Raw genomic sequence first — 27,728 nt, forward strand, 5'->3', positions numbered from 1 at the left:
TCTCTTGACTGCTGTGGAAATTATTCAACATTTTATGTAGAGAAACCCAGTTTTTAGGCTGTCAAACAGTTGTAAGGGTGGACTGAATTAGCCAACTAGCTAGAACAGATTGAGTTAAATTAGACATGGAGATGAGTTTCAATTAGATCTGGATGTGTCTAATTGGAGAGGCCAATCCAGACATATTAAAATGTTTACACTTTGGAAACTAAGATGAACGACATCTTGTGCATTGTTGTTTTAAAATGGTTGATTTAGTGGTGGCACCAGATTTTTTATTTTTTTTTTCCAACAGATTTTAGGTGGGAGTTTGCCATTTTGTTGTGGGTGCTGCTCCGTGAAGTGATCGATGTTCAATGAATTTCTGTTGAACACATTGTGCTAACAGCAACAGGGAGCCTAAAACATGGACAAACTCTGGCTCATCAATGACGCCATACACCAACAAAACTCAACAATAAGCAACAGAGGGTTCATGAAGGGTTAAAGATACAGATATCAACTTACAGAAGTCTAAAAATTCAATGCTGGATGAAATATGGCAACTCATGATTGTGGTTTATAGTAGCCTCGTCCTCTTATGTCCTTTGAAACATTTGGCAAATCTGGTGGAGCTCTAAATATAAATAACTTACATGTATACATTTAACTATGCATCCACGGGAAATTTGTGTGTGTAGTGAGGGTCAGTGAATTCTTAGGAAGGTCTGACTTGATTGGATGAGAGCTGTTCAATAAGATCATAGTTCGGAGTTTCTAATCAAGCTCAGGTATCTAATAAATCCATGGTGGTGTACTTTTTGAACGCCAGGCGGCGCCTATAAAATGTCCGCTGGCTTTTATTAAACGTGTAGTGACGCCAAATAAACGCCAGGTGGAGCTTTTGGAGGCGCTTACTGTACTTCAGGTAACGCTGGAAAGCAATCCAATTTGACCGTCCAAACACCTGTTAACTATATAAGTGTTTACCTGGCAGAGCTAAGAAATTAATTCTGGATCAATATCTCGTTAAAACAATAAACTTTTTCGTTATGATGACACAGATTTTATATCTAGAGGTAAAATCTGACAGATTACTACGGAGCCCCTAGGGGATATGGAGAATTGCAGCAATTTTTCCATCTCAACACACCTGAGGTTTCCTGGAATGTGATTGGTTGTGAGGAGACTTGGCTTCTAATCAAACTGAGCTCACGCGGGGTGAGGTGTAGGCTAACCATTTATCTGCTCTAAGCCGTGAAAATTTGAAGAAACCACGTCTTCATGAATTGAAACCGTTTCTTTGGATTTTATTATCAAGAAAGTCACGAAGAGGACGAAATATGACGGTAATAGCAAAACACAAGCATGGCGGACACTTGGAAATACGCGGTATAGCTATGTGACGTTTGCTCTCAGTGATTAGCTAGAGCTGTAGGTGTGACCTTACAGGTGAAAAAAAGAAAACGAGGAGCATAGGCATCAAAAATTCATATTTTACATGGGATACAATATTATATGCAGTATAAATATTTCATAATTTTTTAGAGAGATTTAGAGTGCCATATTTAAATGCCCATTTCATGACCAGGCTTGGAGACAAGATAAAATATATTTGTCTGGTTAACAGTAACTTAATTCCTACACACATTTTCTGTTCAAAGTTTTAAATGCAAAATAACTTCACAAATTGTCACATAAATGTTCCTCAAAGAAGTCATGTCAAAAACTTAAATATGACAGTTTTTTTTCCTTTTTTAGTTTGATGTCATACAGTTGAATGCATAAGTTTGAATACACCAAACGAATAGATATTATTCCGTTAGCTAAGTTGGTGTCAAACTACATGCACACTTTGTTTCTGCTTAGAGTGCAAATAAAAATTCAGGTGTAATATCTCTGTAAATATTATTTGGGGAAACCGACAGAATAAAATGGGCTTTCACAAGTGCTGTAGCAAGCATTTCAAGTGCAATGGATGTGAGCATGAGTTTGTGGCCTTTAACCAATTTATACTGCAATTACTTTGAATGGGTCTATCTCTAAAAATCAGTTATGTAAAATTTTCACAGTTGCTCCACAAATAGCATTTGTATACTTAGCTGAATATTAGGCTACAAAATGTAGGTGTTTATTTTATGTTTTACGTTTCTCCTTGGTGCAGTATTTTGAGTTGCTGGTTGTTATTGCTTCATTTTCATCCAACATCGTCTCCTGCTGGGATGGGAAGTGCTGCTCCAGGCAGGTAAGACAAAACTGCACTTGCTGGACACGAAGGAAAACAAACACTGCATACGCGTCACCCTTAGCAGACCATCCACGCCATAAAATATGGTAGTGGCATCTTTATGCTGCAGTGATGCTTTTAAATAGGAAGACGTTAGAATTGATGGAAATGTAAAGTGAGCCAAATACAGGACGATCCTGAATGAAACGCTGTCTCTGCGTTTCCATTACAGATATGCACAAAACTGTCAATATTCCACTAACATAAACACCCCCACAATTTCACAATTGCCACGTTTCCATTGCAGTTTTGTGAAATACACTAATTTCCATACAACTGCAAAATCACCTCATCCTAGCACAAAAACCTTTATTGATAAATGTGGGGGATTTTCTACGAAATTGGCGTGTTTCCATTAAGCAGATTTATTTCTGTAATTCTAATTCGCGTAATTTTATGGTCAATGGAAATGCAGCTACAGGCTAAAGACATGTTAGTTCATCTTCCAAAGGAACAATGACGCCTAAAAAGTACAATAGAACAAAAAAATAGTTCCTGTCAAAGTATGTTTATGTTACTAAGTTGGTGGTGGCTGTGGGGATAAATACAAATCCACACTTTTTAGATTGTTTTGTAAAAAAAAAAAGAAAGAAATAAAGAGTGCACATACATCATGCTAATAAAATCAAAATCTTATGTGCTGCTTTGTTTATGATAAAAGTCCCCCAAAATAAAAGGATGTTTGTGGTGATGAAACAAAATGAGAAAGTGTATGAATATGCTTCTTTATTTGTGCATATGTAAAAGAATTCACTCTTTTATACATGCACAGCAAAGAGACCAAACAAAGTTCTCAGTTAGCATTAGATCTTTATTTCTCATGTCACTTTAAAAGCTTACATTTAACTTGGGAATTTTCAAATGACACAAGCAAAGATTATATACAGTACTATAAATCATCAGCTATAATAAAGGAAATCAAATGTACACATTTTGTTGTTATTTCTGTAGCATATGTTTTTTTTTCTGAAAGGTATAGATTTTTTTTTTTTGCCAGAGGCAGATGCCCATATCCATAAAGCATTCCATATTTCCATACTTAACTCTTTGCTGTTATAAAAATATTGGATATTTCTTAATTTTTCTCAATCCCTGTTTTGACAAGTGCATCTTGATGCGACTCCTCAACATTATTGCTGCAATAGCACAGTAGTAAATTCTGGAACTCTTAAGTAAACATATATATAGTAAAACATGGCTATTAGCAACTGGTTTTGTTTGTTGTTTTTTTATTTTTATTTTTTACTTCCTCTTACAGGAGTCTTTAAATACTCAACACTTTCAAAGTGCACAAAACGGATCTGAAAATTAGAAAAACGAAAAAAAAAAAAAAAAAGGTGCAAATCATACTACTAGTGAAAGCGTCAGAGAGGACATGGCACTTCTATAGCAAGAGGTGAAGATGGACTAGGATGACGTTAAACTGTGCAACTAGGCTTGATTTTGGCCAGAATAAATGATGCGCTTGAGCTCTTGTGGTCAGACACTGGCTGGTACTGGAAGTTCTGGTTTCCAAACCACTAAAATTTTGCGTCAGATTGGTTCTAGGTTGTAAAAAGTCATTTTAATGCAAGTTAAGGGAGAGCGTCTGGTGTTGTCTATGGAGCACAGAGTTCCTGCACTGCTGGTCAACTAGCTTATTTATATAATTTTGTTTTCAACTAGAAAACCCTCTAGGAATAACTTTCTTTTCCGTTTGTTTGGATTTTTTTTGTTCAAATACTAAAGGCAACCATAACCATCCAATGCCGGCCCTTGCCTACTTTTCTTTGCCAGTTTTTCCTCATTTCCACTTTACTTTCTCAATACTGCTAAACTGAAGAAAAAGAAAATACTTCAACTGGTATCAGTTTAATGTGGTTCCTCCCTTGTAACAGTCCACTACCTTTTATTCTAGTCCTAAAGTCTTTCAGTTCCCTAAACATGAATACAGGTAGAGGTTTTTTTCCTTCTGCTTCTTCTACACAAAGTTAACTTAATGATTCTGTAGGATGTTGAAATGAAACACTAAAACTCAGTCGCTTGAAAAAAAAGAAAAAAAAAAAAAAAAAAAAAAAAAATTGCCACCATGTGAAAAACGAAACCAACTAAATCTGCGACGAATGCTAGGACGCTGAAAAAGGCAAGGCATTTTCTGTCAGAGTAACCTTTGAGATGTTTTAAATACCTACGTTGTCTTTAATCAGTATCTACAAAATGCGCATCGACCATTTTGTACACAGTGATTTATTTTCCGCAATGATAACTTGTAATCATGTACAGCATGGCGCCCCCTCCTGCCTCGGAGGACAAAGTCCACTTAAAGCACTTTACCTGAGGTTTCTTTAAGAATGCTGCAATTTGCCTAAACAGGGAGTTTCACAAATGAAACCGAACACACACACACGCACACACACATGCGCACGCACACACACATGCGCACGCACACACAAACACACACACACAGCTTTTAAACTTGGATAACATCCCTGCAGGTTCATCGAGCATGCTCTCATAGGTTCTGGGGATATGACGCCTGCATTTAGAGAACGGGGAGGGTCTGAAGGGAGACTTTCAGCTCCTCATCCAGCAAAATCCATGCAGAGACTCTGTGTGAGGCATGAGGAGTGTCACATGTGCAAAAGCCCAAGGACAGACTTGGCTATTGCTGTTTTTTTTTTGTTTTTCTTTTGCAGCTGGTCGCTCTCACTTTTGAGTCTTTTTTTTCTTTTTCCCCCTGCTGCACCATCGTAGCTTCCAAACATCTTCTTTCAGTAATGGATAAAAGAAGCTCTGCAAAGTGTTTCTGTTCTCCACTTTGGAGTTCAGTCTTTTTTGTTTTTTTTCTTGTTTTTTTTTTAAATAACAGGCTAAGTTAGCGCCCCTCACATGGAGGTCAAATGCAGCCAGCTGGTATTGAATGACTTGACCCTCAACGTTTAACCCTCTGACCTGGCTAGGGTGTTGATGGGATGTGGGGACCTGGGAGAGCAGGTTTGGGGTAGAGAGCCGACCTCTAGGGGGAGGAGGAAGATCTTCTGCTTGTGGAGAAGCTGTAAAAGTAAAACAAAAGGTCAACAACGGAGCAGATGTTCAGCCGCATTCTGTATGAACATGAGTAGAGTGGTTACCTCTGGAGCCTCTGCACCATGTGAGCCACCAGGGAATCGGAGATGCCAGGGTAGGCCTCTTCGGCCAGCAGGATGGCCGCTCTCAGCTCGTCCAGGACCAGGGGGTTCCCGTTCACCTGCTCCTGCCGCGCCTTTAGCTGAGGTGGGAGTCAAAGAGGAAGCATGACCCAACCAGTTCAAACGCTTTGTAAGGGTATCCATACCCGTTAAACTCACATTGTGTGACTTTATAACGAGGAAGGAACCGTATGTTTTCCTCCTAGATATTAAAGTCTCCTAAAGTGCCCCAAAGAATTACCACTGGTCGTTTTTCCATCTCTAGAGAAGTGTCTCACGTAGAGACAGATTTAATATCGTGAACATGCTCGAGGGCCAGCAGTCCTTCCTGCCCCTTGAATCATAAAAGTCACATTAAAATGTAATATTCCACAGCCGGACATTGTTCTACACTTTGCTTCATCCAGAGGGTCTGGACTCTGCTTCCTGGAGGCGTGGACTCTGCTGAGGCTTTAAATGTAACCCAATCACTGATGTTTATTTGTGACGTATGTAATGTCCCAGTGTGACACTGTGAAGCTTACCAGAAATTGCCTGTAAACAACCATCCGCTGTGAAGAAAAAAGTATTGAGTCGAACAAAATGGCTGCAAATGTTATTAACTTAACCATAACCAGTAAAAGCCAATAAATGCCTTTGCTTGTGTAGAATGAAAAGTCTAAGTACACCCATTTAAATAAAAATGAACCTAATTTCATAGTCTCATTTTGCAACAAAAAAAAAAAAAAAAAAAAAATATTACATTTCATTAAATTACATAATAGACTTTTTCAGTGAGCATTGAGGGTTGGATCCTCACCTCGGCTAATGCAGGAGAAATGACCGTGGTCAGGCTCTGTGAATAAGGCCTCCTTGGAATGTCTTTTGTCTGAGGAAAGAAATAAAGAAATTAAAAACCAGTGATGCTTCATATTGTGAGCATTATAAAAATAACTTTTTACAAAAGCATTAGCTGACCTGGTCCGTCCCCCCCGACTGTCCCTCTCCATTCTGTAGTTTCTTGGGGTCCTTTTCTCGGATGGTGAAGATCCAATCATCACTGCCAAAGTCATTCCCACCCGACGCCTGGCCGTCCTGTTCTCTGATTGGACCGACATTTCAAAAGAATTATCAGTACAAGCAAAGAGTCTGATCAGCTCTCAAACTAAATATGAAGGATGAACTTTATTTCCTGCTGAAACGGCAGCACACTTACGAGTCCGACTCATCTGAACTGGACTCTGTAGTTCTGGACTGCTCAGCCTTCCACCTCTTGTACTTGTCCACCAGCTCTGTCAAGTATGACGTCTTCTTCGCATGGCGGACGATCAATTTATGCTTCAGCAGTTCTTTGGCAGTCGGCCTCTGCAGAAAGAGCAAAAAAGAAAGTGAGGCAATGCAGTCTGGAGAAATGAGCCAAAACATACAGAAATAATGCAGAATTATGCTAGACTACATACAAAACTGGGCTCTTTGTTGAGGCAGGCCTCGACAAACTCCTTGAGAGGTTTGCAGTAGTTGCCCTCGAGTGTGGGCGGGTTGTTCTTTGGAATGAGGAATAACACCTTCATGGGATGGAGGTCTGAGTGAGGCGGCTCGCCTTTCGCCAGCTCGATAGCTGTGATTCCAAGTGACCAGATGTCGGCCTGGAACGCGCAGGAGAAATAGGAATAACAGCAGTGCTTTGAAATGATACAGTGTCTTGCACAAGAATGCAAACCCCTTGATGCCTTCTGTTTTCAATGGATTTATTTAGTATTGTCACAAACCAACAAGGGCTAAAACGATTAATCAAATTTATCGCGATTAATTGATAACTTGCTGAAACAACATACTCAGAGCAATAATTAAGTCAAAACTGTACAAAGATTTAAAAAAAAAACACCTTTGCAAATATGCTACCCTGAACTAAAACTTTAGTTGTAAGTTGAAAAATCTGCAGAAAGTACCAATTTTTTTTTAACCTTTTAATCAATAGAATTGATTACTAAAATAATTGTTAGCTGCAGCCCTAAAACCAACTCAAAGTAGTGAGTAACTCTTTCCAGGTGCCAAAGGCTTGCTCTGTTTGAACTCACCTTAGAGTCATACGCGGACTGTTTGATCACCTCCGGGGCCATCCAGAAGGGCGTCCCGACAAAGGTGTTCCGTTTGATCTGAGTGTCTGTGAGCTGGCCCGCTACTCCGAAGTCGGCCAGCTTCACCTCTCCTTGCTCGGACAGCAGCACATTGGCAGCTGTGGACAAACGGAGAGCGTTAACGGTGAAAAAACTCTTGGTCTTTACAAAGCTGTCCGTCTACATCGATTTGGCATCAAACAGAATTCTCAGGTGAAACGCAGACTGTATAATGAATGAAGGCTTAAGTGGATGTCTATAACATTAATGCGCAATATGATATTCGCGTGTATGCACTCTCTAAAGCCATTTAGTCAGCTACCTTTAATATCTCTGTGGATCTTCTTCTCCGAGTGCAAGTACTCCAGACCCTTTAGGATCTCTCTGAGGATTGTGGCAATCTGAGTCTCATCTAATGCGCCGGGCTCCATCTGTGACAGGAAAACAAACAGAGACACATGGCCATCGGGAACTTTACTCGTTTCACTAAATGGTGGCAATATGTGTAGATAAAATTCTAAGCTAGCTTGGATTTGGTGGGATGTATTAATAGTAGTGGGCATAAAAAGTTATTGCATACTTGCAGATTTCACCGCTTTGGTGTTTTTTTGTCACAACTAAATGTGACAAATGTGACAAAACAATGTGGCAAAGATTACCAGAGTAATTTTAAATACAAAATTTAGTTTAAATTATATTTCTATTTAATAGAAAAAAGCTAGCCATATCAACACAAATATGATAAATCTTCAGTTTTTAAATCCTAACTCAACTGTGATTTATTTTTTTTTGTACCATTTCATTAGCCAAACTACGGTTAGATTACCAGACCTGTATAGTTAAAAAACTACTTAAGTAGAAGATGTCAGACAACATGAAGTAGGCCAAACATAAAATCCCAATAAGCAACACCATGCCCTGATCTAAAGAAATTCAAGTTGAGAACAAAGTCATTGACATGTGTAAGTACAACTCAAAGAGAAAATATCTGGATTGTTCAAAGTCCTCTTTGACTTTGACTAATGACCAGCCTAGGCATGCTAGTCACTTTCATTCAGATCAGTAGCTAGCTTTGCAATGGATATAACCTCCTGCGACAAAGACATAACACTAGGGGCAGGATACTCTCAATTCTGGCTAGAAATTGAGAGTTGAGATACAAATGTTTAAGTTTTTTCCCCTCCAAACTACATAGACTACCCAATGTTTGAGCTCTAGGTTTGCTAGGAACTTAAAGCAGCAATACTTTAGACCCCTTTTTATTTATTTATTTTTTTAGGTTACAACATGCAGCCCTATTTGTAACAACTTCCTAATGTCTTTGAAGCACAAACCTCTGCAAATAGCTTTAGACTCTGTCACTAATCTGCCATCTGAGTTTTGTTGAATTTCAGTAAAAAGAAAAGGACAAACAAAGTAGACGTTTTCTGTGTGAACAGAAAAATCACTTACCAAATCTAGGGCAGAGCCCCCACCCAAATACTCCATGATGATCCATAGCTTTGTGTCCTGCATTGATGGAGACAGAAAAAGAACAGAAGCTCTTTACTGCTTGGCTGCATGCAAGGAGAAAACACACAGGCTCCCAAATCCAGACTCTTGACACAAAACTTCCTACAAGCCAGTGAAAACTTGAATAAGTTGTGATGACCCTATTAAGAGTCTGGTAGTCAGGTGGGTGTTTCAAATCATCTGAGGCTAATCCTTTTTTTAATTTGGGATTATTCACAAGGAAGAAGTGGGTTAGGGAAGAAAATCTCATTCCATCAGCTCATTTAAGATGCTGCTATGCCAGCTAAAACAAAAGTGTGCTATATGTCCAGTGCTTTGGAAAACCACTTGTTTAACTTTTTTTACACACTTTGTAATGATTACAATCATAAACATTAATGTACTACATTTGGATTTCATGAGACAGCCCACATACTCTTTCCTTTCACTATTACACACCATTTTGTGTTTAGCTAACGCATACAATTCAGTTAAACTACATGAAAGTATGTGGCTACGATGTAGCAAAAATGTAAACAATTACTGGAGGATATTGTGAATTTGTAATTAGGCGGCTACCTTCAGGTAAGAACCATAATACTTGGTAACAAACGGACTGTCGCATTGGCTCAGCACAGTGATCTCCTGCTGGATGTCTTCAATCTCGTCTTCCGCTTCCTCCAAGTCTATGATCTTAATGGCCACCACCTTCTGCGTGCGATTGTCGATGCCTTTGAATACCTCGCCAAAGGAACCCTTTCCGATGCGCTCCAACTTGGTAAACAGCTCCTCGGGGTCCACTCGGACATTCTGGTCGTTGACGGGAAGAAGCAAGGGGAAGGGAGAGGGAAGGTGGATTTAAATAAAAAATCATAATAAACAGAATGAAAGAAAGGTTGGGAGTAAGTCAGAAATGCTGGCAGGGTGGCATTCTTTCACTCATTGCAACACTTGGTTTATGTAAAGAGAGAGACACGGGAGAGGTAAAAAGGGGAAGAGTAATGACTGGATAACGTGCAGGTTCAAAATAAAAGTAATAAAATTAAAACCAACTGCTAAATTTATCATTTTATGTTTAATCCCTAGATAACCTTTAGTATGTTGATGACAGTATAAAGAATCACTAATCAGCTGAAGGCTACAACTTAACCTATAAAACAGCCATCATGGACTTCAAACATGACATTCAATGGAAAAACTGAACCAGGAAATGAATTTTCCACAATGTTCTATAGGCTATTTCTCTGTGGCACTCATATCATAGAGTGAAATGGGGAGAAAACAACTTGCGTACCACAGGAAGTGAACTAAAATGACTTAACTCTCCAGAGGCTGTTATGTGGAAAACACTAGAGTAGGCGCTGACAAAAAACAACTTCCTTTTATGACCTCTTTTGGCCAGAGAAATGCTCATTACATCCACTTTAAGGCAGAAGACTTTTGAAAAGAGACACTCTCATTGTTATGAAAAGACATCAAAAGCTGCTGAAAAGAAAATACACATTTTCCACAAAAAGCATTAAGAAAGGCATTTATGTTCAGCACTGTCAATTTAAAACCAGGGGTTTGCATGCGTCCCTGTTCCAACACACCTGAACCACACAGCTTAATTACCTCCTCAGTAAGTAGTCAAGTTTTCCTCATTGTTTGACTCAGGTGTGTTGAAGCAGAGATGCATTTAAAAGTTGCAGGACAGCCAGATGACTGAATTTGAGAAGACCTGGTTTAGGTGATTGGTCGTGTCTGGTAGGTTGAGTGTTGTCCTGAACTCTATTTAAAGATGATAAATTCAGCAGCTCTGAGGGTTTAATATGTAACCCAATCCTGCTTTAAACTTAAGAACTTTCCCTCTACCCGTCTGATGCCGTTTGCTCACCAATTTCTTAAAAAAAAAGAAGCCCTATTAAGTCTTAACTGAACAGCTGCATCCCTACTGAGATTAAATGACAGACTCAGTTGTACCCTTTATTCTGGTTTAATTGTCGTCTTTAGACAGTTTGTTCCTCTGAATCGTGCTATAGTAAAAGAGGAATTCAAATGTTTATGTATCCAAAAACTAGCATCCTACATGTTTTAGATGAGCCACTGCTCCAACACAGGTTTTAGAAATGGCTGGATTACTTCCTAAGCATGTCATCAGGTTCTACAGAACCTACAAATAAACAATTTTATCAAGGCGTGCTGGATCAGCGGAACATCAATAATATTCAGGACTGGACTTGACAACCCCTGAAGTCCCCCAGAGATGTTGCACTGTGCAACATTTCTCGGGGTTTCAATTACATGGCGTGGCATTTTTAGAATTTTAAATCCTGAGGTGTCTCGTGAGAATTTCCGAGCCATACTAAGGTCCTTAAACGCTTCATCTCACTAAGCTGTTTAGGTGCACAGCATTATTAACCCTCAACAGGGACTCGGTGTACAGTATGTTCTAATGCCCTCCCCTGCATAAAGTAAAACGAGCCTATTAAAAAACATTTCTTACCTGCATCCCCGGCAGGTTACCCTGAACGGGAGAATGGGCCATGATGAAGGCGACTGGGTTTGCTCCTCGTCCTGTAACGCGGGGGCTTAGATCGCCCCGGCTGTGATGCTTTCAACGCTATTAATCCTGTAGGATTCCTGGTTATCCAGATCTGAAGAGAACAGTTCTCGCTGCTGTTAAACTGTGACACCACCGTCCTCCCAACACTCACTGAAGTCCCCTTACAGTCACAGAACAGCCCAAAGAGTCCAAAAACAGCTGAACCCACTAACTGACGTCTGCTAACGCAGATGCTAGCTGCGAAGCTGCAAACAAGAAATCCGCAATGTTAGCATGCTAACCTGCTAGCTAAGCGTTAAATCCAATTTGTCGCTTTAGAAAGTTGAGCTGCTGTAACTAACCTTATCTCCGATAACTTATTTAGAAGCAACCGCTATTTATATTGGAACGAGCCCAAGTGTCACTTTGTAATTGTACAACGTCTCAGTAACGATGCTGTCAGAAAGCAAACATGGTTAGCAGGTTAGCTCCCAGAAGACCCGATAAACGGTCCTTGCGCGCGCCGCCGCGGAGCGCACTGTGTCTGCATCCGGCAAGAACAAGAGCCGGAGTCCGGGGTGCACCCAGCCTATATCTCCGCCCCGACCAGTCCTCAGCACCGCTTAAAACCTGGCGTCTTCAACAGGGGGGGCAGCTCACAGATGTTTTTGTTTCCTCCCTCACTTTCGACCCGTAATCTCGGCCATCTTGTCGGTGCCGTGACGCCGAGCTGGGCGGATCCGGATCATCAGCAGCAACATCCTGACATCTCAACAGCCTCGGTGCTGATGCCAGCCGCAGACTGACATTCCCATAGCTTGTAAGGAAACTTCCACCCCAAATTACTGATGCCCAAATGACTCCAAATTAATGACACAACCATTCGTCATGGATGGATTATTATTTTGACCAAAATTTGTAAAGTCCCTCTATTTCTTCATCTGCTTACATCTCTTCATGAGTTTACAAACACTGCTTTGCAAAGATATTCAAATCTCTAGATCTTTTTCACATTTTACCTTGTTAAAGCTACAAACCTCAGTGTATTTCATTATTTTGTGACGCATCAACACAAATTATACATTATTAGGCGGAAAGCATATGTACACAAATGGTTTTACAAAAAATATGAAAAGTGTGGCATGCAAACCCCTTTATTCTGATACCTTTAAATAAAACAAGAGAGACCTTTTATACATAAGTGCTGCCTATTGCTACTGTGTATGTCTCAGTGATGTTATTACATTCATAGTTTGTTGCTGTTTTTTTTGTATGGTTTTCTGTTTTGTTTTTATTTATGCATATGTAGAAGCAGATTTACAGGATGTTACCTTGTCTTCTCTTTATCCTTCCTTTTCTAATTTTACTGAAGTAGAAGAACCATTGACAATAGTGAGGTTTTTAACTTGACAATAACAGAGGTCCTGAGTGCTGTAATTTTAAACCATTCTTCCTAAAGATGGCAACTTAAATTATAAGTTACTCTGTAATTTTTAACCCTGACTTTAAGTGAAATCCCCTTGGACTGGAAATCTGTCCTTGTTACTCTAACAAGAAAGTGACCTCTGTATTTCAAACAATTGCAGACCAATCTCTAAATCCGTCTTTGCAAAAGTCCTGCTCAAAGGATATCTGACCATATATTCTATTTTTTTCTCCATTTCAGTCAGGTTTCTGCAAAAATCACAGTATTGTTCCCTCTATAACTGTAATTGATTGGTTACTGTAATCAAATGTCTTTCAGGTTTTGGAAAGTATCTCACTAGTAGACTCTACTTTTAATAAACTGACAATTATTTGAATGTTAAGGACCATATTCCCTTTTATATTATATAATTAAAAGTTATTTTAGGATCTTACTACAGAAGCAAGCCTTGCTTTTCTTGGTGCGTGAAACAGAAATTGGGGGAAACGACCTTTCTCCCTGTTGTGTACTTTGGAGACGTATGTAAACGTTTCCACTCCATTGTCCACACACACTAGATAATGGATTATTGAGATTTATCATCAACTGTGGTCAGCTTATTCAACATTGTGTGCTCTACTATAAAATTAACTGGACGTCTTCATGTATGTACAGGTCAGTCACTGGTGTGTGGTTATTTACAAAACTATTCTGGGTACTACTCCTTATCTATATTTTCTCTTAACAACAAAACATGAAAGTTGCCATCTGTAGGCCCCAAATTAGTCTAGACCTAAAAAAACTATTTGGTAATAAGACCGTGAAGTCCAAATAACTTTATGATTCTCATACTGTAGTCATAGTGGTCATTTTTCATGCATTCCCATGTTTTATAGGGAATGCATGATGTGCTTATTTGTTTTTAAGTCACACAGTTCTACAATGCCTTAACATTGATCACACTTTGTCATGATACAACCACAAACTTTACTGTGTTCTTTGGGGATTTATGTGACAGGCCAACACAAAGTAGCACATAATTAAAAAGCTGATGTAAAATTATTCATGGTTTTTGACATTTTTTCACAAGTAATCATAAAAATGTGGCTTGGTTTGCTCGTCTGACAACAACGCCCTTTTCAACATATTTTCTATGTCACACTTCAAAAAAGTCTGCTTATAGTTGTCCATGAACAGTAAAAAAACAAAACAAAACAAAAATAAACATTTTGGTTTGGTTGACAAGTGACCGGAAGAGGGCGCCATTGTGTTAACTTGAACCCAGCAGCATCCGGGGGTGATTTGGATGCCAGTTGCCAGTGGAACATTGCGTGCCGCAACAAGAAGCAGAGATGCGATTGACAGAAGACTGCAGATTGCCTGCATATTGACGGAAATAATAAGACAACCAACACGAAGAGCTGACAACGACCATTAGAAAAATAAGCCATTATGATTGGCGGATTTCCCCTGTCATGCAAACAGCCAACATGGCTGTTATTCTTTCTGTTCCATTTCTGTCTTATTACCCATGATCCACACATGACCCACTGTGTTTTAAATCTTCTGGTGAAAGGCTGAATTAGAAACCAAAACGCCTTTCCAGTAGCTCACATGCACGACTGAATACATGGAGGTATAAGCCCCCACTGGCAGAAGAAACCCCCGCATAAAAAGTGTGCGCTCAAAATGGAAAGCGCAGCCTCCCCTCCTTTGTGCGTAAACGATGCGGGGCCAGGACGGGAACACTTTGCTACCTTCATCTGAGAAAACCCGGCCGGTGAATGCTCAGTAGGGGAGGGGAGAAGGATAAAATCTGAAGAAGAAGAAAACGCCAGCATCAAGTGAGGGTCGCTTTCCAACGCAGCGGTCTGCCGAGGAGGAGCGCAGCGTCGCCACCTGGTTATATTCTGAGGCCGAGGAAGAGGAGAGGGAAAAGATGGACATCACCGACCAAGGAGCCCAAATGGAGCCGCTCTTACCCACGGTAAGCACACACCGATCTGGATGTTCAGTTTAACATGTGAGCGTAGTTTATTTCCTCTTTGGAATATATATATTTTAAAAAATCAGGCGAACGATTCATTTTGAGCGTTTCACTTTGCAGTCGTGACAGACATAAACGCTCCTGATCACACGGGGAAGGAATACAGTCTTAAATGAGCCACATTTCAGCTGAGAGTCCACGCAGCAAAACACAGATGCCCTCAATTACAGAAGTGGCGCACAGGTGGGATACACGGCAGCAACAGTTCTGCTTTGCAAATTGGCTTCCCTGCATCTCACCTATACATGTCGTCTATAGCGTGGATCATATGGTTAACATGGGTTTATACACCGCTGTCAAAGCTGGGATCAAGATGTTCCAGGAGCTGGAAGTGTTTGATCCCAGCAGGTTGGATGCACTGTAACCAGCTTCCTTTTAATCTTACAGAAAGATGGCACAGACATTTATAATGTAGCTCAGTTATATTAGTCAGTACAAGCACAAGCATCTTGATGTAGTTATCTTTTTTGATCTGCTGCTAGAGTTTAGAGTAATGGTTTAAAAAATGAACCTTAATCCAACCAGCAGTGTGATGGAGCAACACAAAGTAGTGCATCATGGTGAAATGAAAATGATCCACAGGTTTCTAAGCTTGTATAAAACAATTATTCTGAAAAGTGTTATGCATGTTTTCACTCCCTCTACCAAGATGCCTCTAAGCAAGTCCAGCGCAACAACTTCAATACTTTGTAGAGTCAACTTTAGCTATTTCAAGTCTTGAAATTGTTTCAAAATAACTCAGACTCTGGATAGAAAATTTAAAATTTAGATTTGTTTTTTAAATCCACTGTAGCCCTCCCTGTATGTTCAGCGTTTTCCTGTCGGAAGATGAAGGACTCAGGTTAATTCCAGAACTGCTCCATATAAATTGTTATCCAGCTTCCTTGTTTATGCTGAATAAAAGCATTCCCATACTTGAAGCTTTTCTAGGTCAAACATTTCTTGGTTTTCTCTCGCAAGGTTTTTTTTTCTTCTCAACAATCCCTTTTTTCTTGCCAACTGTGAAATTAGAGAAGTCCAAGACTAGTAGTTGTGCTCCAGACTCTACCACCTGAGCCGTGGGTCTTGCAGCTCTTCCCGAGCTACCGTAAGCTTTCTGGCTGCTTCTCTGATTAATGTTCTCGTTTCTCGCCCTTTCATTTTTGGCATTCAGCTGCGTCTTGGTAGGTTTGTATTCAGAAAGAGACTGAGTTAAATACAGATTCACTTTATTTTCTAATTAAATGTCTCCCAAAGCCAACTAGTATGCTGGATTTTATCATCATAAAAGCAGGTTAAATCATTTCTGATATTTGTTCAGTTTTCTTCCGCTTCACCCGTGTGCTCTTCCCAGTGAAATACAATAACGCCCGCGTCAAAACGTACTATTCCAAAGCACTGCCGCATGCATTAGTATTCAGGTGAGACTATGCCATTTTAAAATAATGAAAAAAAAGATGGCCACTCCATTGCATGCAGTGTCAGTGTGAGAGCAGGAAGATAGCATCCATTGTTTTGTGCAGAGCAGTAATAAAAAGCGCTGATTGCTCTGGAGGCCAATCAATAGTCCGACTGCTCTATTTGGGGTGGTGTTATGTGAGGACGTGGTTTTCTAGCATAAGGTGAAGCCTGTAACGCAGTTCCCCCCCTGCGCACTCAGTGCAGCATGGCTGCTTCCTTGTCATTGTAAGTCATTGCTGTCTCCCCTGGCCCCCCACACCGCCCGCTCCTACCCTGCAAGCTGCAAGTGTTGCCATAGTTTCACTCTGATGTGTATGGTTATGTGAGGTATTAGTTTGGCGAGCATCTCAGGGGATCTGTATACCAACTCGCTTTGCCGTGTTTCTGGGTTCCCAAGGTCAAACATGAAAGTACGACTGATTAAATTCTCGAGAGATTGCTTTTGAGTTTCTTAAATTATTTACAGTACAGCTTAAAGTATTAATACATGTTACACTGTCATGTAAAATCCTGTTGAAATACATTGAGGTTTGTGGGTTTTTTTTTTAGGAACATGTGATTATTTCAGAGTATTTGAATACTTAACTCCATTTTTTATGTTCAATAATTGGTTCAGAGTATATAGATTTTAACTTGTCTCATTGTTCTTTGACTTTCAGGAACAAAGTTCTCAAGAAAGTAAAGATGTGGTGAGTAGACTCCATCAGTATTTGCTTAAGTAAGATAGACTTGTTTTAATAACCCTTCATTTTTAAGTATTTATATCATAATTGTAATAACTTGATGGTAATGGTAGTTTCTGAGTGCACCAGTCTCTTACGTCAACATGTTGGATGTTTTTTGCCGTCTTTGACTTTGAGGTTGCATGGGTCTCTGGTTGGTCCACCATTGCCTTTCAATCAGATTGAGGTCTGCACTTTGACTAGGCCATCAGCTCCGTTATAGATTTGTTGGTGTATTTGGCATTACTGTCCAGTTCATGACCAGCTTCAGCCAAGCTGTTAGTCCGTGTCCTTTGACTGCGACACAGGCCTAAACCATAACCCTGCCAACCCATGCTGGACAGGTGGTGTGACGCATTTGTGCTCATGCAGCGTGTTTAGTTTCAACAGGGTAACATTCAATTATGGACAAATAATTCAGCATTATAATAAATTGTTCCAGAAGTGTTTTGTTTTGTTTAAATGTTGCCATGTTCTTTAGAGAAACAAAAGGCTTTCTCTTTGGAACGCTTCGAAGAAGCCATGTTGGGTCACTCTTTATTCTGACTGTGCTAACTGAGGTTTGTCGAATCTGTTATGGATTTCTTTAGTCTTTTGTTGTTTCTCTGAGCAATTCACTCTTGGGAAGAACAGATCCCCCCACACTGTCTCAAATGTCGTTCTCTTGTGAATAATTGTTCACTATAGACAGGTGGATTTAAATTGAATTCTTGTTTTTCACCTCAACACATTCCTACTTTTGAAGTTCACTTTGCCAGTTTAAGGTACATCTTGTTGTGAGTTCGTTTAATTTGGATAACTCCAGAATCAACTGTAGTTATTTTCTGCTAATATTACAATGGCATACAATGTTTCTTTGTTATTAAGAACACCAAAAGTATTATATTTCTATGTTACTGGTGTTTGTCCATCTTTTGTTCCCAGTGTAAAAATATTGGAGTTAAACTTGATGTCCCACAGCTGCAGTGGGTTAACTGTGATTAGCCAGCTTGCTTAGCAGATGTCGTGAATTATTGGATCCGAGTTGTGACACATGCCACAATGCATCTGGAATCCTCAGCAGGCCGTCTTCAATCAATAACAGGAATTAAGTGGAGTTGGAGCTTTCAACGCATTAAACGCTCTGAGGAGCTCCCCGTGTGAGAGTTGAAGCAGGCCCCCGAGCCAGTTCTGGAGGACGGCTATGAAGCGTGTTTGAGTTGTATGACATCCACTCTGATGAAATATTGCTTATGCAACTGATGGCTCATAGCCACACCGAGGACAGGACTAAACACAAAGTGGCAGACATTGGAAAAATGTTGCATCCTCCACTCAGATGAGGTCAAGGGTTCAGCAGGGCTGAAAGTATGGGCGCATGAAGCTGGGAGCTTTAGAAAAAAACTTTCATTTGTTTTATTTTTCAGGAAAAATATGTTAGAAACTGAGTAATGTCCACTGACTGAGTTTTTAGTGAGCAGATTTTCTTTTCTTTGCAGAACATTTTTACATGAGTTTATCTGAACAGAGTTCTGCTCAAATGAACTAACATTGCAAAAAGAAACTTATTTATTTACAGTGACCCAAAATAGTATTAAATTGACTTAAACTAAACATAATTGAACTACAATTAATTTAATTGACTGAAATTTAACTGCATGAACTTAAAGGTGATTAACTGAACTGAACACAATTGAATTCAGCTTTACATAATTGAACTGAACTACCTTATAAATGCATAGTAATTGCAGTCTTTATAAACTCGTGAATATACAGAGAGGGTTACGAAATCTGTCAATATTTGGAAAATTAGTAAGATGAAACAAATTCTGTTCAGTCTACCTGACCTAAATAGGTAAGGTTTTGTCTGATTTTATGTCAGTCTGTGAGACAAATGGTGTCACTTGTTTTTTTTTTGTTTTGTTTTTTTTTGAAGTGTAGGTAAATATCTGGTTTCAACTGAGCCTGAACAGAGTTAAATTGGAGATATGTTTTTGGTAATCAGTTACACAAGTAAAAAGTAGGACAGTAGATAAAGGAATTTGTCATGAGAAAGAAATCTAAGCAATCGGTACAGTCCACTATAAAATCCCAACAGTTCACGCAAAATCCACACGACTCGGAGTACATGCAGACAGTAAGTTTAAATATGTGGGAATCTAAAGTAACAGATTTTGGTCTCCTAGAAGCAGAGCTTGGATGATTCTGACCAGGATCCTCTGTCCTGGTATAGCAGGGTACATCTCCGGCTTGTGGACAACCAGCAGGGACAGTCAGAGGACGTGCGCTGATGTTGCCTGGGCTTATTCTTTGGAATGTTCTGTTCTTCTCAGATCAGTGAAAACGTTTTCCAACTTGGTGATTTGACTGTGAAAAACTGGCAGGCAGACAAAGAAGGGAGAGGAGCTGTAAGGTGAGAGATAAACAGTTAAATGAAGAGCAGTGGAATGAATAGTGTTTTTAATAGCTTTTGAAATGGGGAATTTTGAAATTATACCCTGTAAAGGTAGGAATTTTGATGTTGAACGTTTGTAGCATAGCAGAAGAATCTTCTCCTCCCTCTCTGTTCTGCTGACGATGCAGCTTAGCCAGAGAGCAGCTTCTTTACCTGAGGTAGGCTCAGCCAACACACATACATACACCAGCATCACAATGTACACATGCAGTGATCAGTGGGACTGCAGCAACTACAGCATGCACCGCTCCCCGCCTGCCGTGTTCAAGATGCGCCGTGATTCGTAGTGGGGAAAGTGTATGGACTTGTGCGAATCCCTCCCCCCCTCCCGTTGCAGGATGGCGTTTTTGGCTCCCTGTGACCTAAGACTCTTCTCTTGGGTAATGCTACACAACCCTATAGCTCAGAGAGTCAGCGGAGCAGAACGGTGCACAGCGCAGCATCAGTGATGTCAGAGCGCTAATCTCTCTGGGGGGATTGGCGGATGGACGCTTGTCAGAAGCATTTGATGCTGCCCTGGATGAAAGCCTTGGGAGGCAGAGCGAGAGACGGAGACAGAGACTGGAGCTGGAGCTGTGCTACTTTTCTTTTCGAATGCCGATGTTGTGGAGCCTTTGGGAGCGGGGCTGCTTCCACGTTCCTGCATGGGAAGAGTGACTGATGAGAGCGGCCGAGGAAGGAGAGGTTCTGACCGAGATGAGCCGACAGATGAGCTGACTCTGTCCTTCTCTGAGGTTTCCTCTCACTTTCTGTCCAACTCGCACAAGCATCCTGAGCTCAGAGTCAGAGTCAGGCCTCGAGCCCTCGCTTTTCATTTTCTACCACTGCTGCAAGCACAAGGGGAGTTAGCGGGAAACCTTTCATGAACACCATGATCTCAGTGGATCTCAATAAGGGATTTGTTCATCAGGTATGTTCCTTTGTTTTTGTATGTTCCTTTCCTGTTGCTGTATTAGCTGAAATTGATTTATTGTTTGGCTAGACAGTATCTGTAAAGTTTCAAAGTACCCTAAATAAGTATTTCTGTGACATATTTTCATAACTTTGTGGGAATTGGCTTGAGTCAGGTTGCCAGTGTCTAGGCTGCATCATCGTAGTGCAAGTAAAGTCTAGGTTCATGTTGTAAAATGAGAGCTAGTTCAGTTGGTTTATGAGTGAATACTCTAGAGGAGGGTGGCTGACAGATGGGACTGTCATTCTGGAGCTTATACTGTACTTGCTACTCCATGCTGTATAACCCTCACCCTAATTTATGATGCTGAAGACAAGCCAGGAATGCTAGATTGTTGCTGTCGATGTGGTTTTCGTCTTGTTTGATGGATATATGACGACACTGACTTGCCTCTAGTTGATTGACCAGATTTGCTGCTTGCACTGTGTCTCCTGCTCTGTCCGAGAGAACAGGTGATGTAGCGCTGTCCCCTGGGTACTTTGCGTACTGTGCTCTGTACGCCACCAGCGCTGATCCTGCTGCCACTGCCACGGTCACCACAGCCATCTGTGGGGGTGAAAACCATGACAACAGAAGCTGTCAGCCAATCGCAGATCTTGTACTTTTGTCACTGATAATCCGTGTTCCCTGTGTGCGATCTACAACAATCACCGTGGCTCCTAACACTTGCAGAAAGTCCACTAAGGCAGATTGAGATTAAAGAGATTGACATTATGCAACTGTGTTTAGAGCAGGATGGGCCACTTGCATGGCTACTTCTGCGTGCACGGTGAAGGACAAATGCCTCGTTTTGTATGATTTTTTTACTGCACTCTACCTGTCCTATTTCTCAGCGCCTGAAATTGTAAACATTCATCAACCCTGCCGCTGTGGTAGCCTCAGGAGAGATTGTTGAAGGGCACAGAAAGGAGGTCGCATATCTTCTTCCCAGTGAGCATTGTTACTGAACACAGATTCCTGGACAGTAGCCTGTGAGACTCAATGAACCTGGGATTTACTCTGGCCTAAAAAATGCCATATGATAGTTGAAAACATCTGTGTTTCTTTATCTCCTGTTGGCTGCATTTGGGATCTTCTGTTCAGTATATCAAAAGATTTAGTCCTCACTTGTACAATGCACTGCAAACATAATCACACCATTTGAATTTCAATATATTATACTGGGACTTCATGCAATTTCTCAAAGTAGTGCATAATTGTAAACTGGAAAGTTCCATCTGTTGAATCTAGGTGTGTGTAATTTAATCTGTAAATCCAGTTCTGTGAAGGCCCCACAGGCTTGTTGGAGAATATTTCAGAACAAGCAGTACCACACAGCAGAGAAATACAGCAGACAGGTCAGAGAGAAAGTTCTGGGAAGATTTAAAGCAGAGTTTCATTGTAAAACAATATCTGGAGCTTTGAATGTCTTATAAAACACTATTATCTGGAAATGGAAAGAGTAAGCCAAAGCACAATGGAGTAGAAACCTACCAATATATGGTTGCCTACCTCAAATGACAGGTCCCGCAAAAATGGCATTAAACAAAGAAGCAACTAAGATGCACATGATAACCCTCTCAAGTTCAGGTGGGAGAATATGGTAACCCCTTAACTGTCTGTCACCCTCAATGGATGCATGAGGACACTGGTGTCATGATAACAGTTAAGGACCACTATGGAAAGTGAATGCACATTCGGAGTGTTGCGTCTTGTCTTGTCAGTTAAGATGCATCAAGATAGTCTTTTCAGTAGAAGAGGTTCAAAAAAGATTGGTGTGTTTGCAGCATTGTCCACCGATCAGACGCAGCGGTTGGGGTTGTTTGCTAGAAAAGGGCGGACGCGTACTTTTGTGTGTCTGACGCTGCCGGTGTGCGTTGCCCTTTAGCTGTAAACTCAACAAGACGAATTGGAATTGTTTAATAAAAAACCATGAGAAGTGCTATTTACAGTTAGCCTCAAGCCAGGTAGGAGACAGCTGATGTAGAATAAGGTGTTAAGACTGAACACATCTGCATGGTAGCACATAACGGTGACGGAGACAGTGACACTGGTCAGAGTGTATGGGAAGTTTGATGGAGAAATATGCACCACTATTCAGGACAAAAATAGCTACACCAGTTAGTTTCCATCCAGTCTGATTGATTTGAAGGTATTCTGCAAAAAGGAACGCTCAAAATACTTTCATATGTAGATGTTGTGAATCTGGTCATGTCATACCAAAACACTTAGAATTGTGATTGCTGTAAATTGCGGTTTTATAGAGTTGTGTCTCAGATAGCTGAATACAAACGCTTACCACACTAAATTGTTACATCACAAATCATTTTATTTGCATTTTAGAATTCTGTCATGTAAAAACCATATAAAATATATTGGTCTTTTGGGTTTCATGAGTCAGAATCTGAGAAAGTTAAATGTCTACAAAATGAGACTTTAGTTTTGCTAAAGTCTCAATTTAGCTTCTCTTGTGGCTCACAATTTTTAGATGTAAAGCAACTCAAATCCTGCTTTTAGTCAGTTGAAGACAAAATGTATACATACATTGTATAAATATATGTATGGTAAGCTAATGTATAGTATGTTATCAACACTGTGCAGCAAAGAACAGGAAATCAGATTTTCTTTAAAAGTCATCAGCGTCAATTTTTAGACCTACTTTTGAATAGAATATAGTAAACAATGGTGTTATTAATGATTACTGTAATTAATGTTGCTGCTGTTCACACTAGTGCCTTTATAACAGAAAGATAATCGTTTACCTCATGCAAAAATTCAAGAAACACAATCAAGACTTTGTAAAGCAAAACCTTTTATTGTCCAGTGTTCACAATAAAACAATACAATGTTCATATTTTAAAAGTAAAAAGTTACATGACAAACAGTCAGCAATTTATATATTAGATAAGCTTCTCTGAAAGTAGATTCTTCTGTCAGGAATAATTATGGCTAGGATTCAGTAAAACAAAGATCCAAATTTAGTTATTCAAGAATATAGGTAGTTTTATATAAATATGTAAAGTTTTTTTTTATGTCTATATGAATCAGAAATAAAACTGCAGAGCTAAAGGAAAAAACTCCACTTAATTAATAAACAGTAGTAACACACATTTTACTGTTAAAATAATGAAGATTTAGTTGTTTTTTTTAAAACAGGTTGGCGACACTAAACTCGGAGGCAACAAGATGTCCATGAGTTGCCTGCAAATCATGTTCTAAAAATGACTCTGAAATTGTTGCTTTTTTTGGGGGGGGGGGACAAAAAGAGTATTAAATTTCAAACAAAATTGTTTTCCTTTATTAAGAACTTCACCTTTTCTGGAGTCAAATTTGTACAAAACAAACGTCAGCCATTGCTGGGACAGGCCAGTGGGCGTAGCTATTATGCGGGCTAACACTGCTTTGTCTTAAAAGGCAAAATTATTGTACTTGCAAAACGGTGTTGAAAGGTGAAAAGCACATTTTTATTTGACGTCCTCTATTGTTCAACATGGAGATAGTATGAATATTAGAAAAGAAATGGCTTCGTTCAAGAAGTTTAAAGTGCTGGTAGTTTAGTGTCTATGGTAAATTGCTAATGAGCTACAGAAACCATGACCATTTGTATTTTTTATTCTTTTTTATTTTGCCTTGTGGGTTAAAAAATTCAATTTTGGTTTTATATATTCTATAATTTCACTCTGCTGTAATCCGACATCAAACCATGTTTGGTTCCAGTGAACCAAACATCTAAACAATTCCAAAATATGGATTAGACAGCTTCTTTTCATTTTCATTTGCATAGACAGAACCATGTTTTATTCATGCTGACATTGAAAAGGGTGACAATTTTGACAGTAGTTCAAAGCTGTTTTGAACCGCCATCTCATTACGGCTTGAACAAAGATAGATGAGTTTTGAGGTGCGACGGAACTGGAAGATCTGAACCGGCATGAAATGCTCAACAGCATGTTTGATCGCTGGCTTGCAACTTCGTTATTTACTAATCTCCAACTAATACAAAATGTGGTGCTTCAGTTTTACATTGTGCACATGTAGGTGTAGAGAAAATGATGGTCGATTTTATGAAATATGTAAACTGATCAAATGAACTTGTCTTTGGTGGTTCAGATGTGAATAAATGCAGATTTGGTTGTCACTTGTAGAGTTGCGTTTCATTAGGATTTAACTTTAACAGCTTTATAAGACAAAAAAAAATGAACAGAAGGAGAGCGGGCCAAACTGTTCATCTTTCTCTGTGTGTTAGTGTTTGAAAAGACAAACACTAACATACGAACATATGAACAAGGACTTTGTAAAACATCTAATACTGTCCCTGAAGTATGAACTGCTGCTTCTTTTCAAAATACTGCTTGTATACTGGGATCAAGGATGTGGAACTCATAATATTGAGTGCATTCATTACTTTTCTATGATTTCACAGTCTTGTTTTTCATCATGGGTTCATCACCGAACTGGTCCCACAAAGTTGAGAGCATAAAATTTATGGAGGGCTAAAAAGGGACAAAATTACATGAATAAATAGAATTTATTAAAATTAGATTATCTGTGATATTTGCCCATCAAAGTTGAGGTGCGATTACACTGATGTGTTGAACTCCACTAGTCTAGATTTTTTGAAAGCAGATTGATTGTAGTCAAGTATAATTTTGCATCAGAATCAAACTGTGACACTTCTTCAACAGTATTTTCTCATAGGATGGTGTGTTCAAGGTTCGGTGTTGGATTTCTGGTTAAAAAAAAAAATCACAATTATGCACCACAAATCCAAATTAAACACATTCAAAACCAGGGAATACACTAGATATCTGTTTGGTTTTCTGTTCATCAGAGGCAGCTCAGTGTCAGTTGTCCTCAGGAAGTGATGACGCTCGGCTCTCATCATGGCACAAGCATTCATACACGTTTCTACATGCACGTACATAAACGTACACTCACACTTAACACTTAACACTTTGTGACATTAGAGCTTCCAGAAGCCCGTGTTGCTCGCTCATCCACGCTGCTCCTCCCCATCACATCACAGCCTGCACATATGAGTATGCATTAGATCATCTGCATCACGTGTTCATCACATACTGATGAAGAGGTTTATGCTGAAATACATGAGCTGGTTGGAAAGAGAACGCAAAACATTTCAGGATAAACAGTCATGCGCTTGAATTCGGTTCATGTTACATTCTGTTCATTGCATCCCTCTTCCGCCCCTCCTGTTCCGCCTCCCCCCCCCTCCCCTGGAGTCCTGATCACATGCCCAGTGCTCCCATTCGGTCTGAAATCTCCATCGCTGAGCGACGAGCAAACGGGAAAAGCAGCAAAATTAATTCTCCTCCCTGCATTGGGCCCTCCGTCGCCCATCCAGCGGTCGGAGATGAGGTTTCATCCCGTCATAACTGCTCACAGATTAATCTCAGCCCAGATTGGTGAGCCGGCACGCTGCTGGTCTGGGGTCAGCGGCATTGGGCGGAGGAAACTGGTGCCTATAAATAGAAGCCGGGACCTGCAGGGAGGAGATTCTGGCTCATCTGTCAAAGCTTTGTGTGGGACAGAGAAGGGAAGGGTGCAGCATCAGTCAGGGATATTGGATGTCAGTCTTTATTTCATTTAATGGGAGGTTACTAGGAGATGAGTAAATTATAAAAGAGACAAAAAAAAAGAAAGTAATGGAAAATGTGAAGGTCCCATACAGCTAGCAGTAAATGGGATTTGTTGTCACATGGAGAAAGGGGGTGATTATCTTTTCACAAGATGCGTCCATAATAATAATCAAGTTTCTTTAATAACCAAACGTTCTTCACAAATAATAATACACTGATATTAGAGCTAGCTAGTTAAGTTTACTCAATAAGGGCAAAAGCTGCATTTCCATTACAAATGTGCGCAAAACAAATGTAGAAAAAACACAATTAAATAAGGAACGCGATTAGAATCACACACGACTAGGTTTGTTCACGCAGTAAGTCATGAAAAATGCCGTGCTGTGGTTCTCTAACTACTTCCTGTTGTGGTTTGTGCCGGTAGTAATGTCCTGTTGTTGATCATGTGACTCGTGTGATTAAAAACAAAAACTGTTTCTGTTGCAGTTTTGCTAAATAAATAAATTTTGATCCGGCCCAAAAAACTTCCTCAGCCTACCACCAAAATTAGATTTTGTTTCACCCATTCTGTACAACCTCTAAAATCCGCAAACTTTTTTTTGTTTTTGTTGGCTGATGGTTCCAAATCTGAGAACCAGGAAAATGTTTTATATTGTGGTGGTTGGCAGCCTCCTCTTTTTGCATCTCCTGACTTTTCGAATCCTTCTGCTCAGTAGCTCAAACTCACTAGACTCTAAATAAGAAATAAGTGCTTCATAACAGATGAAACCTATTCTCTGCACTAATTACTTTCATTGCAGTAAAATGCACTGGCAAAATGGCAAAGCAGAAAACGAAATGTTCTGGAGATTCTGGGCTAGAATTTCCAATACCTTGGGAAAACACTTCTATCCTTTCATCTATTTCAGCCACAAACATTGTATTTTTGGGGGATTTTATGTGCTAGAACTCATAATGACTCCTAATCTTGAAGTGAAACAAACATCTTACTTCAATTACTTCCGCAAGTCTTCCAGAGGATGTCTCAACTTTTCACACCTACATTAATATTATTATTTTCTCCCTTTTTCTTTGTAAAATAACTCAAACTCAATCAGACTGGATGGAGAGAGAGTGTGGACTGTAGTTTCTAACTTATGACTTAGATTTTCATCTAGATTTACATCTGGACTTTGTTTGGGCCACACAAATGTTCTTCCCTTGCCCATTTCCAGTCCTCTCTGTCTCTTTATAGAGATGCATCCTCCCCAGCACGATGCTGCCGTTACCTTATCTTTCAGTTTGGAGTTGTAGGGCGACAAAATTTGAAAAATGAAGCTGCCCTCATGTTTGTGCCGTTGTTAGAATATTGAGTTCCTCTGTTCATGTTCCTATTTACAGTAAGTATGTCAGCATCTGTCCACTCTCCTTTACAGCTCTGGCTTGATTCTCACATGTTTGTACTTGTGCGTGCGTGTGTGTGTGTGTGTGTTTAGATGTTCTATTTAGGACCATTTCTGACATATTTACTACTCTTCTGAAGACTGCTGGACTGATTTGAACCAAGTTTTGGTTAAAGTTAGTTAGGAATAGACTAGTAACAGTTAAGATTATTTAAAATGTCTAGCT

At 39.8% G+C, this 27,728-nt stretch overlaps 2 protein-coding genes across 3 annotated transcripts in view; one reads left to right on the plus strand and one right to left on the minus strand.

Annotated features, from left to right (window-relative positions):
• Nucleotides 1-4,206: 4,206 nt before the first annotated feature.
• stk24b (serine/threonine kinase 24b (STE20 homolog, yeast)) lies at nt 4,207-12,321 on the minus strand. The gene is made up of 11 exons (XM_015059470.1): nt 11,506-12,321; nt 9,600-9,830; nt 8,982-9,038; nt 7,852-7,960; nt 7,491-7,648; nt 6,873-7,058; nt 6,629-6,777; nt 6,391-6,514; nt 6,233-6,301; nt 5,377-5,513; nt 4,207-5,298 (listed from the first exon to the last, which is right to left on the minus strand). Exons 1-11 carry the CDS (start codon nt 11,545-11,547, stop codon nt 5,262-5,264), a joined length of 1,299 nt encoding a protein of 432 aa, XP_014914956.1. The 5' UTR covers nt 11,548-12,321; the 3' UTR covers nt 4,207-5,261.
• Nucleotides 12,322-14,254: 1,933 nt separating this feature from the next.
• The window catches only part of LOC106964115 (sodium-driven chloride bicarbonate exchanger-like), a 36,916-nt gene continuing 23,442 nt past the window's right edge, over nt 14,255-27,728 (plus strand). The window contains exons 1-2 of one of the 2 annotated variants that reach the window (XM_015059403.1): nt 14,255-14,936; nt 17,096-17,125. In XM_015059403.1, coding sequence (XP_014914889.1) covers nt 14,889-14,936; nt 17,096-17,125 — 78 coding nt within the window. In that variant the 5' untranslated portion in view covers nt 14,255-14,888. Of the gene's footprint in view, nt 14,937-17,095; nt 17,126-20,252; nt 20,503-27,728 lie in introns of those variants that run through there. The other variant, XM_015059411.1, reaches the window with a different exon arrangement.

Source organism: Poecilia latipinna, unplaced genomic scaffold (genome assembly GCF_001443285.1).
Source record: "Poecilia latipinna isolate Pla-1442-1.1 unplaced genomic scaffold, P_latipinna-1.0 Scaffold65, whole genome shotgun sequence".
Taxonomy (NCBI): Eukaryota; Metazoa; Chordata; class Actinopteri; order Cyprinodontiformes; family Poeciliidae; genus Poecilia; species Poecilia latipinna.

Excerpts from the sequence above, each read along its gene's own strand:
- stk24b (XM_015059470.1), bottom strand. The coding sequence starts at position 11,547 with ATGGCCCATTCTCCCGTTCAGGGTAACCTGCCGGGGATGCAG. Across the intron at positions 7,059-7,490 it reads AGTCCGCGTATGACTCTAAG|GCCGACATCTGGTCACTTGG; the intron begins GTGAGTTCAAAC and ends TGCGCGTTCCAG. Across the intron at positions 5,299-5,376 it reads ATGGTGCAGAGGCTCCAGAG|CTTCTCCACAAGCAGAAGAT; the intron begins GTAACCACTCTA and ends TTACTTTTACAG.